The sequence below is a fragment of the Mesoplodon bidens genome (assembly GCF_964165515.1).
Source record: "Mesoplodon bidens genome assembly, chromosome: 13".
NCBI classification, from domain to species: domain Eukaryota; kingdom Metazoa; phylum Chordata; class Mammalia; order Artiodactyla; family Ziphiidae; genus Mesoplodon; species Mesoplodon bidens.
This window is the reverse complement of record NC_138169.1, coordinates 2,701,439-2,712,296: the sequence shown is the minus strand read 5'-3', so window position 1 is coordinate 2,712,296 and position 10,858 is coordinate 2,701,439. Positions and strand designations below refer to the sequence as shown.

The 10,858-nt window shown below is 46.0% G+C and overlaps 1 protein-coding gene across 1 annotated transcript in view; it reads right to left on the bottom strand.

Annotated features, from left to right (window-relative positions):
* Positions 1–10,858, bottom strand: part of RIMBP2 (RIMS binding protein 2) — a 97,282-nt gene that overhangs the window by 1,513 nt on the left and 84,911 nt on the right. The window contains exons 15-17 of the mRNA XM_081252900.1: positions 9,939–10,056; positions 3,601–3,785; positions 2,729–2,897 (exon numbers count right to left, since the gene is read on the bottom strand). Of these exons, the coding sequence (XP_081109026.1) occupies positions 2,729–2,897; positions 3,601–3,785; positions 9,939–10,056 (472 nt within the window). The remainder of the gene's footprint in view (positions 1–2,728; positions 2,898–3,600; positions 3,786–9,938; positions 10,057–10,858) is intronic.

Genomic DNA, 10,858 nt, shown 5'->3' with positions numbered 1-10,858 from the left:
ACTTCTGTTTACTGGGGTTTTCTTTTATTGTCAAGTTTTGAAAGTTTTTTCTGTATTCTAAATATAAATCCCTTTCTGCCGAGTTACTCGCAAATATTTTCTGCCAGCTTGTGGCTTCTCTGTTCATCCTCTTAATGGTGCCTTTCTAAGCTGAGAAGTATTTGATTTTGATGACGTCTAACACAATTTTAAAAATATATCATAACAAAGAAATTGTTGCCCTATCATCACAGTTTTTCTCCTATGTTTTCTTCTAGAAGTTTTATAGTCTTTGTTTTTATATTTAAGACAGTGTTCCATCTTGAGTTAAGTTTTTTAATATGGTGAGACTATGGCTTGAGATTGGTTTTTGGCCTGTGGATGTCCAATAATTCCAGCACCTATTATTGAATAGACTATCATTTCTCCACTGAACTACATTTTTACCTTTGTTGAAAATCAACTGACCATGTACGTGTTGATCTGTTTCTGGGCTCCATTCTGTTTTGTTGATCTGTGTGTCTGCCTTTCTCCAATCCCACATGGTCTTGATCAGTTTGCCTTTATAGTGAGTCTTAAAATCAAGTTTCGTTGAGTCTTCCACTTCTGTTCTTCTAAAAAATTGTTCTAGCGATTTTAGTTCCTTTGACTTTTCATATTCATGAAAGATTTAGCTTATGGATTCTACATAAACCTTTGCGCAGACCTTCATTGCAGTTGCGATGAAATCTATAGGTCAGTTTGGGGATATCTGACATCTTAATATCTGAGCAGTATTAAGTCTATGAGCATTCTATCTCTATTTACTCAGGGATTCTTTGATTTCTTTCATCAGTGTTTTATAGTTTTCAGCATACAGATCCTGCACATATTTTGTTAGATTTAACCGTAAGTATTTCACATATGCATTGTGTTATTGTTAAGCAGTATTACTTTTTAAATTTAAATCTCAAATTTTTCATTGCTAACCTATGGAAATACCATTGCTTTTGTATCCATTGGCCTTGCTAATCTCACTTGGGAGTTCTAGGAGCTTTATTTATAGATACGTGAGATTTTTAAAGTAAATTTTCATGTCACCTTTTCATTCTGTGTACTGCTGCTTCCTGGCTCTCCCCATACCGCACGCTCTGCATGATGCTGGAAGGAAGAGGTGAGGGCAGACATCGCAGCTTTACTCCCAGTCTTGGGAGGAAAGCATTCAGTCTTTCACCATGAAGAAGGCTATTTCCTAATAATAGAAGGGCAAGCAGATATCTCAGCTTGGTTCCCTCAACTAGTCACATTCAGAAAACTAGAATGGAATAAAAAGACATTTAATCTAACTGATCACGTAAGTCAAGTTTCTGTTTTTTAGTAGATCACTCCTAGGCTCCCTGGGTTTGTGGTGCACAGAGCCCGTTCCCTCTATGAACACTCACTGTCTACTTCAGGAAAGAAGACAGCAATGCAAGGGAGTGGATGGTGTGAGGGGCTCAGAGAGCTGCACCTCGTGGATTTAATCTGGGCAATTTAATCATATGAAACCTCGACTATTCGACGTGGATCATAACCTGAGACCATGAGCTCATTAATACCAAAAAGTCTGAGGCATTTTATGTGATTTTGTGTTTATCCTTAAAACCATGCATATTCTTTAACCACTGAATTGTGTCTTCGGAGTGTCACTTAGAAGTGAATCTAATGTTTTGAAGTATTAAAACTGTAAATATGAATGACATAAAACAGGTATTTCTGTGTACAGCTATTTAGAAAAAGTAGAGGCCTTTTGAATGAGTAGATTTTCCTTGAACATGGGAAAAATTAAAGATCCTAAGTATAATGTTGCTGAAAACAGTTTTGCTGTTGGTTGGCTCACTGGTGCTGCAGGGTGGTTCAAGATAAATGAAGGCATTTAGTATCCAAATTAAAGGGTAAAAATCTTTTATGCCTTTTGGATAAGCAAAATTCACCTGAAGAATGGAAGGCATAACACTACCCCAACATCCTTTGAAATTTATCAAAGATAGGCAATGTTCAAAGTACACTACCAGTGTCTCAGTGCATTCAGGCTGATATAACAAAGTGCCACAGACTGGGTGGCTTAGACAACAAATATCGATTTCTCACAGTCCTGGAGGCTGGGGGTCCAAGACCAAGGTGCTGGCTGACTTGGTGTCTGGTGAGGACCTTCTTCCCTCCTTCCTGGCATACAGACGGCTTACTTCTCAGTGTCCTCACATGATGGAAGGGGTGAGGGACCTCTCTGCAGTCTCTTCTATAAGGGCACTAATCCCATCCATGGGGGCTCCACCCTCATGACCTCCTCACCTCCCAAAGGCCTCACCTCCTAATACCATCACACTGGGGATCAGGAGTTCAATGAATGAATTTTGGGGGGACACAAACATTCAGTCCAGAACCACCCGAAAAACGGCTTTTGTTTATTTTCTAGATGTGATAGACGTTTAGTAGGCAAGGCTGTGCTTCATCTTTCCTGAGAAGACCATCTGTGGTGTCATGAATATTTAGATGCCTACACGTCCGTATCACAGCAAGACCATTACAAGCCTGGTTGACTGAGTGGGTTTGGCCCAAGAAAAGCTGATGGTTAACACTCAGATTTCCTTTGACACATTCAGATGGTGCAGGTGGGATCCTGCTCAGCGCTCTCTCCCGCCCTGAGCTGGTGTTTTTGCTATGAAACCCTCAGGAGGGCAGGAGCCTCACAGCCTACAGGTTCATGGGTGAGCAAGGGGTTGCCTCTTACCTATTTTCTCCACAGGTGTGTTCAGGGGGAGGAAGCCTTGTCTGAGAAGCTGGTCCATCACCTCCTCATCGTCTGCCTGGATTTCAGAGACCATGTTACAAGGAATAAGGCCAAGCCGAGCACAGGTTTCCCCGCGGTAGAATCCATCAGCATCTTTATCACCGTAAACCTGGAGCCGTGGGAAGAAGTTAAGGCATTGGGATGGGCTGGTTCAGAAATACACCAGCTCTACTCACGGTACAGTCATACCTAGTCAGAAACAGACTTGAAGAACATCAAAACGACCGGCACGTGGGTGTAAATGTGTACACGTAGCCCTCGCCCTATACATCTCTACCTCTAAGAACCTGTTTCTCCTCCAGGGTTTGGACAGCCCCTGGGCCTCCCATCAAGGGGGGGGGGCTGCTAGCTGAGGCCAGGTGATGAGACCCCACCCCACTTAGAAGTGCAAATGGTTCTTCCGTAAGAAGACAGTGCCACTGTCGGATATTCTAGAAGTGAAAAAATCTCAACTAACAGAGATTCTGCGGGTACCATTCTGTGGGGTAAGCGTTACCATCCTTTAAAGGCCCCGTTTTATCAAACATTAGGACCACTTTCAAAGGCGAGTTGTCAGTGCCCTTTGGGAAATTTGCCAACTTAGGACTCAAGGCTCTCTCCCCTCTCCTAGGAAGCATCCTGCTTCTTCGTTCCGACTCCAGACTCAGGCCCCCCTCCTCTGCTGAGACGAAGGCTGAATGTCAAATGCAAAAGAAAGCAGCTTGTCGTTGTGATGTGTTAAGGAACTTGGGTCTGGCGAGTGCCCCCTCCCCATCCTCCCACCTTACTCTCCCCCACCGTGCCCTCCCCATCACCCCCAGCCATGCCCCAACCTTGATGATCTGCCCTTCTTTAAAGGGAAGCTCCTCTTCCGCAGCATCTGGGTTCGGGGACATGGTGAGGGGGTCGTAGTCAAAAAGAGCCACAAAGATCCGTGGCGGGAGCTCTTCCGCCCCAGGGTCCGTCTCTGACTCTTCATAGAAGTCTGGAGAAAGCCGGTTCCGCCCACCGTACTCATCTGGGAGCATGTGGGATAAAGGACAGGGTGCTAAGTAATTCCCGCAGCCATCCCCCAGCTTTACCCAGAAACATGAGCTGTTATAGGAAGTGTGGTTTTAGAAACTCCCACACTTTGGGAGGCTGTGGCACTTTAACATTTGTCTTTTAAAAACATAGGTAGCTTAATATGCAGGCAGAAATGGATCATCTCGACAGAGATGGGTTTGACAAGCAAGTAACTAGTATACAACACAGGCACCAGCATGACCCTAGGTGTGCTGTGTGTGAAGACAGTGAGAGATAAAGGACTTTGTATCAAAGACCTCCCTGCAGGGCAGGCCTGAGCACCAGGGGCGGCAGGTGGGCGAGTCCTTGGGATTAGGACGTGGCTGCACAGGCCTGTTCAGGGGCCAGAGACCCGGAGACCCTCTGTGTGTTTCCATAACAGCTGAGCCAGAGTACACGGACGTTGAAATGCATCTGTATATTAGTCAAAGTTTGATATAGGTGACCAAGCTGCTCACTTAGCCCCAAATAGGTAAGTGGCAACAAATGCATTACAGCAAATTAATGACTTCCTAGCGGGATTGAGTTTCAAGTCTACCTACCATCGAGCTTCTAAAGAGAATTCTTTTTGAAATCCTAATATATATGCATGTGTATTATTAGATATCATCATAATATGCATATATCTCACTATATATGTATACATTTAAATATATAGAGAGAGAATGAACATCTGCTAGTAAATTATACTGTTCTGACCACACAGTAAGGGCTCAGAACATCAGTGGGGAAGCAAATGAGAAAAACTGCAATCATTAGGAGAGGGTAGGGGTGGGACAAGCAGCCAGTCAAAACTTGTGTCACCAGCACAAGTAGCACAGGAAGTGGGACAAGAAGACGTCACAGGTGTGTGGAAAACACAGGAGAGGTGGGGTGGGGGGGGGAGGCGGGAGAGTCAAGAGCCTCGGCTGCTTTCACCAGCAGAAACATGTAGTTGAAAAATAAAAAAGGCACTTTAGCTGCAGGAAAGTTTGGTTTTTAAAATGCACTGAACTGTTTGCATTATTTGAATTCGGGATCTTTTTAGGATGCCGAGATAACCTAAACATTCAGTAACTTCGCTTCTGCTAGGGAACAAAACTTCTGAGCAGCAGGGCCTTACTGATTTCTTCACACTGGTTTTGCTTTTATTTATAGTCAGTGAGAAGATCTCATACTTTCTCCCCTAGTTTTCAGTGTTATCTAAATTGAATAGTGTGAAGCTAATGGTACACCATCCCGTGAACTATGAACATCTCAGTGTAGGCAGTGACGCAGTGGCTTCTCGTGCTCGTGGCTGATTTGCAGAAGGAACTTAACACAACGGTGATGTGATGCTAGTGGATGCCATTTCAGCTGAGGGAAATGTCAGTGAAGGAGCACTGTGGCTACAGCTTTGGCTGCACCCAGAGGGTTCCCAGGGCTTCTCCAGCTGAGCTGACGTAGTGACATGGAGTCAAAACATACAGGCAAGTTCACAGGGGCCAGTTCATAGGGGAGGGTTGGGTAGGTCAGCGTCACCCTGGAAGACTTTTGAGTCACACCTATAATCCACATCGAGTGCATGCTCTCAGGAGTTGGCTCGAGTTCAGGCACCATGATATGTGGAAAACCGTGCCTTTACATCTTTAAGTCCCAAATCACACCGAGCACAAGTGGGAGGCATTGGGCATTGGAGACCAGAGGGGGATCTGAGGCTAGTGCCGACGCTCAGTGAAAACAGCGGGCAGGGTCACCCTCACCATTACAGGATCTCTCTCTGGTTTGGGGGCAGGAGTGGGGATGGAGTGGAGGTGGTTGGAGCACTTGGAGTTGGTGTGTATGAGTGGAAGTGTGGGTGTGATGTCACTGCACTGTTTCCTCCAGAGAAGGTGCATTAGAGGCTGTACAAGAATCAGACCTCATGGGGAGAGAACAGTGGCCTCCATGGAATGTGTCCATGGAAATCTGGCTTCACAGGGACCAAAGTGGGCGACCGAGAGGTCCTTCTCTTTCTTGGTGGCAGGCTAGACTCAAGGAAGAACTTATCTCCAGCTGCTGGTCTGACCTGGGAGTGGGCGCTCCTCCCTCTGCCCTGATGTGGAATGTCCTGGCCCGGGGTGGGAGGGGGTCTTTGTCAGAAAGGAGGAAGGGTCTGCACACCACGTGCAAAGTCAGGGCTCATGACTGGCCCGTCGGCTTCCGAGGCCACCTGTGCTGCCAGAATAAGCATCGTCCTTTACAGGTGAACTACTTCCGTCACTACCTGACCAAGGGCACCGCTTCCACTGTTCCTGTCCAATGTAATTTCCACGGAGGAAAAGGGGGTCACCTGTGAAACACACTTTACAGCTCCTCATCTCCTCCTTGCAGGGAAACCCAGGGAGAAGAGACTCCTTTCTGGAGGGCGAAGCTTTGTTTCTTTAGTTATTCATTTTTCTCATCTGGACACAGAGAAAATGTGCTCCATTTCCTTTTGCTCTACAAGGTCAGCAGCCAAAATAACTGGGGAAAATGCGGGGTGGGGGAGACCTGCACAGTCGGTTAGTAAGAACAGAATGCTTCTGAATGTGGCACTTCATGTTTAGAATGGTAATACCCTCAGGCCTTTTCATCTGACAGGTAAATAACTAGATAAATGCAAAGACCAAACATTATAGAGGAAGAAAGCAAACCCAGTGAAATCCTCCTTTGGGGTCATTGATCAATGTTATGAGGCCTTCCTTATGCTAATTATATGACTTAGAATTTATTAGATGTGGAGCTACATAATTTTTATCCTTTTAAATCAGAAGGGGCATTGTTTTCTTAATTTAGGAAACCCAGGGTATATTAAAAGTATAGTATATTTTAACTGTGAATGCATTGCTTATTAAAGATATATTTAGGAAGCATATGGTCTATAGACTTAAGTTCCTCTGAAAAAGAAAATGGATGCTTTTGGAGTATGGCAGATTTCTAAAGTATTAATTGCTGATATTTGCACAAGAAAAATATAACTGAACAGGTGAAACAGAGCAGGGCCCTGTGGTCCTTGCCCACCCCGCCATGTCCTCCACCTGCCTTCTGTCTGCGGAAAACCTTTAGCCAAAGAATAAGTTTAATCAGAGAAGTGAGAAAATGCAGAAGCAAAGGAAAATAAAGGAGACCAAATAATAATAGCTTAGTCATTAAGCAGAATAAGGGACCTTGAGTTCCTCTTCAAGGGCTAGAGATACTATCCTGAGCCGTGTCCTGGGAGCTGACTTGTAGACACTGAAACCCACACCAGGTGGAGAAGTTAACTACATGACGACCAGGCTGTAGCCATGACATAAGCTGCCACAATTCCGAGAACTGGCCTCAAGGAAATGGGAACAAACCGACCCTGGAACTGAAGACTCACTGTACTGAAAGCCATCAAGAGGACGCTGGTCAGACGACCGAGGACCAGTTTCAAGATGCCTGTCAGAGCTGCCTGTGCTGGTTCTGCACGTAGTCCCCTCCGTCTATAAAAGCACTTGCCCCCGACTGTCAGGGGAGGGGAGAGTCGGCTTTGGACAGGTGTCCCCCGCCACCACCTGGTTACCAGCATCCAAAATAAAGCAAACTTTCCTTTCCACCAACCTGGCCTCTTTGTTGGCTTTTGAGCAGCGAGCGGCCGGACCCCACTTCTGGTTACACAGGGACTAGATCTAGGAAAACAGTCTGTTCACACGTCACTGACGATTCACTTCCTAGGGTTTGCGGCATGATTCTCTTCTTTTTTGGTAGCTGCTGAACATGATTCACTTTTAAAAAATAAATTATTTTTGGCTGTGTTGGGTCTTCATTGCTGCACGTGGGCTTTCTCTAGCTGCGGTGAGCAGGGCCTACTCTTCGTTGCAGTGCGCGGGCTTCTCATTGCGGTGGCTTCCCTTGTTGTGGAACACGGGATCTAGGCGTGCGGGCTTCAGTAGCTGTGGCTCACGAGCTCAGTAGTTGTGGTGCACGGGCTTAGTTGCTCTGCGGCATGTGGGATCTTCCCAGACCAGGGCTCAAACCCATGTCCCCTGCACTGGCAGGCGGATTCCTAACCACTGCGCCACCAGGGAAGTCCCATGATTCACTTTTGTCTTCTGAAATTATAATAGGTTCTTCAGTCTGTTTATGTGTATACGTGTATGAATATATAAAGTTTTGATATTAATTATGCCTTTTACATGATTTCTTGCATTTCTCCATGATGAGAAATCAGGTACAATGAAAGCAACTGTATCACAGATTTAACATGTTTTGAATTCTATTATTAACAGACTTTTTGGTTAAGCTGTTACCACAGCACTACTCTGTTTTTACCAACTTAGTGTCTTACCGAAATTAAGACACGTGTGCAGCCTTCTGCATTCTTTACCTTAAGACAAAACTGACTGAATATTGTCAGAGACTCTGATGGGGAGACTGTGGGTCCACTGAGGTTTTCCTTTACGCCCTTGCCCGGCTGGCAATTTGTAGCACCGTTATTTTCAGTCCTGTAGACGTTCCTTCTCCATCCTAGGAGACTGGACTAGGAGACCCACGAGACGTCCTGCAGAGCACAGCCCTGCCTGGTGCCGCGGCATTAATCTGCAGCCACGGGAAAGGTGGCAGTTCACGTGATGCGCATTCGCTCGTTAAAGTCGCAGGCGAACGAGGACTCAGGAACCAAGCTCAACAGGAAGAAGAGTCTTGAACTGGTCCCCACCTCGTTCCTCAAGACAGTCAATCTCGACAAATAATTTACTTTACAAGCCAGGAGCACCTACTTGACCTCCATTAATTGCTACAGGGGGGATTATACACAAATGAAATGAAGCTCTGAGATGTGGCCGCAGTTTACGACACTCAGACACAGAGCGAGCTTAGTACCTACAGAACGCTGCTAGAGCATCTGTAGTAAGTGAAACCGGTGTTTTCCAGCTGATTTTGCTTATATTTCAGCTTATTTTGTTATTTTTCAGCTAAATGAATACGCTCTGTGTTTTCAAAGGTCAGTTAACAGTCTGAAATTTTTTACTGATAAAAATAAAAACATTCTAAAAACTGTCAAGATGGTAAAGGAAACTTTTGTTTCCCTATTGTTTGGGCTCGCTGAGGAAGAAATGCCTGAAAGAAGGACGAAACTTCAGGGGATCTGTATCGCTGTATAAGTCTTTAATTATTTTTGGCTGATGTGAACGAAGCCCGATTGCCTTTTAAACCTTAGCTATTTAAATGTGATTGGGGCTGTGTTTTCAGGTGTCTGGACCTCCACGGGTTGTCTTCCTTGAGCCCTGTCTCGCCAGATCAAGATGTTTTGCTCTCATCTACTTCTGTTCCGTGAGTGGGTCTCTTGCTTTGTTTCGTGTGTGTGTGTGTGTGTGTGTGTGTGTGTGTGTGTGTGTTTTCACACAAAGCTAGTTTATTTGTGCTGATCACCAGATTCCATTATCTTGTGCATAATACTTTTTGGAACTGTTTTGCAGGGGTTCATTCCAGTAGTAGAAAGATTCCCATCTGACCTTCAGCCACGTTCCCCTCTTGGCGGATTGATTAGAATGGCTACAATGACAGCTTTCAGCACGGCTGGCTGAATTCCAAAAAGTAATTAAGAGAATGGAATTGGATGCCAGAGGGTGACTCATGCACAAGGAGGTGGCCAGATGGACGGGGTCAACACGCAGTTCAGGGCACTCATTCAGGCCTCCTGGTGTTTTTCATAACTTTCAACCCCAGTTGTCCAAGGGTTTCACGCATACAGATAACTCTCCATTGACTCGGGGCTTGTTTAGATATCTGGAGTTTGGCCACCATCCCCGCCTCTGCTGCTCTGACCATGAGCATCTCACGAGAGCATGACCTAGGAGGCGGGGAGATGGCCCGTCACTATCTCTTCAGTGCCTATCATGGCAGCCTCTGCAGCGAAACAAGAAAAACTGGTAGGGAGAAGATTGCTGTCAAAAGTCAATATATTTTGAGAATACTTAAATTTCGGTTTTATTTATCTTGTGCTGTTTCTCTGCCTTCTTCTGCCATAAATAATCGAGGGTGTTCTGTATTTAGTTGAAAATGCTATTCCTAATGACTTTTTAAAAATATTTAGATGGAGGACCAAGCAGCCACGTGCTCTGTGGTTAAAAGAAAGAGGGAGGCCTCCATCAGGCCCACTAACCGGCAGACGGGACCATCATCGGCCGGGACCTGTGGCGGCCGGCACTGCCGTGGGGAAACCTCCGGCCCACGTGATCCACCCGATCAGCCCGTCCAGCAGTCACCGGGTTTCCTAAAATCTAAAGACAAAACAACAACACGGTCATAAGGCTTGCCAGCCGTGGGAAGGAAAGAATTGTCAGCCAAATCAATTCAACTTAGAAGCAGAAGCTCTAAAGGCAACTAAACTTAGCTTTTAACTGAAAGGTTAGCTGAATAACCTGGAAGAGGAAAAAGGGCTCACCCCAGGCACGCCGTCTTCTACAGCACAGGTGCTTTGCCGCACACGGGTAGGGGCGAGAGAGCATCCCTCGGGAGGCACCTTTCTGTTGCCGCTACTGCCGCCGGAGCCAAATGTTTTGAACCACAGTGAGAGTGGCTTAAAGACGACTCGTCACACCTTCGGCCCCTCTCTCCTAGTCTCAGCACAGCCCCTCCAGAGACCACAAAAGCGGGGGAAACACTGCGTTTCCAAATGTCCCGCTTGGGCAAAGGTGCACGTGAGGTTACCGAAAACTCAAGGACAGAAGTTTCTGTGTGTTATCAGCTTGGAAGCTCATGGCAACGTCTTGGCCCTAATCCAAAGACACCCATCACATTTCAGGGCTAACCTGAACGGTCTCCTTTACGGATAAGTCTGCCTCTGATTCACACTACAGGTTTGCATCGCATCATATATGAGAATCAAAGCAAAACCTCCAGCTCACTGGTAATTTGAGTCAGGAAGTTTTCAGGGACACAGGGAAGGAACCGGGGCTGGGAGTAATGGAAATTAGTCTGTTACAGGCGGGGAACAGGGAGTGAGCAGCAGTTTGCGGGTGTCAGTGGGCTGTGGATCGGCGCCCTCTAGTGGACGTATCACAAACTGCACCGGCTCAGACC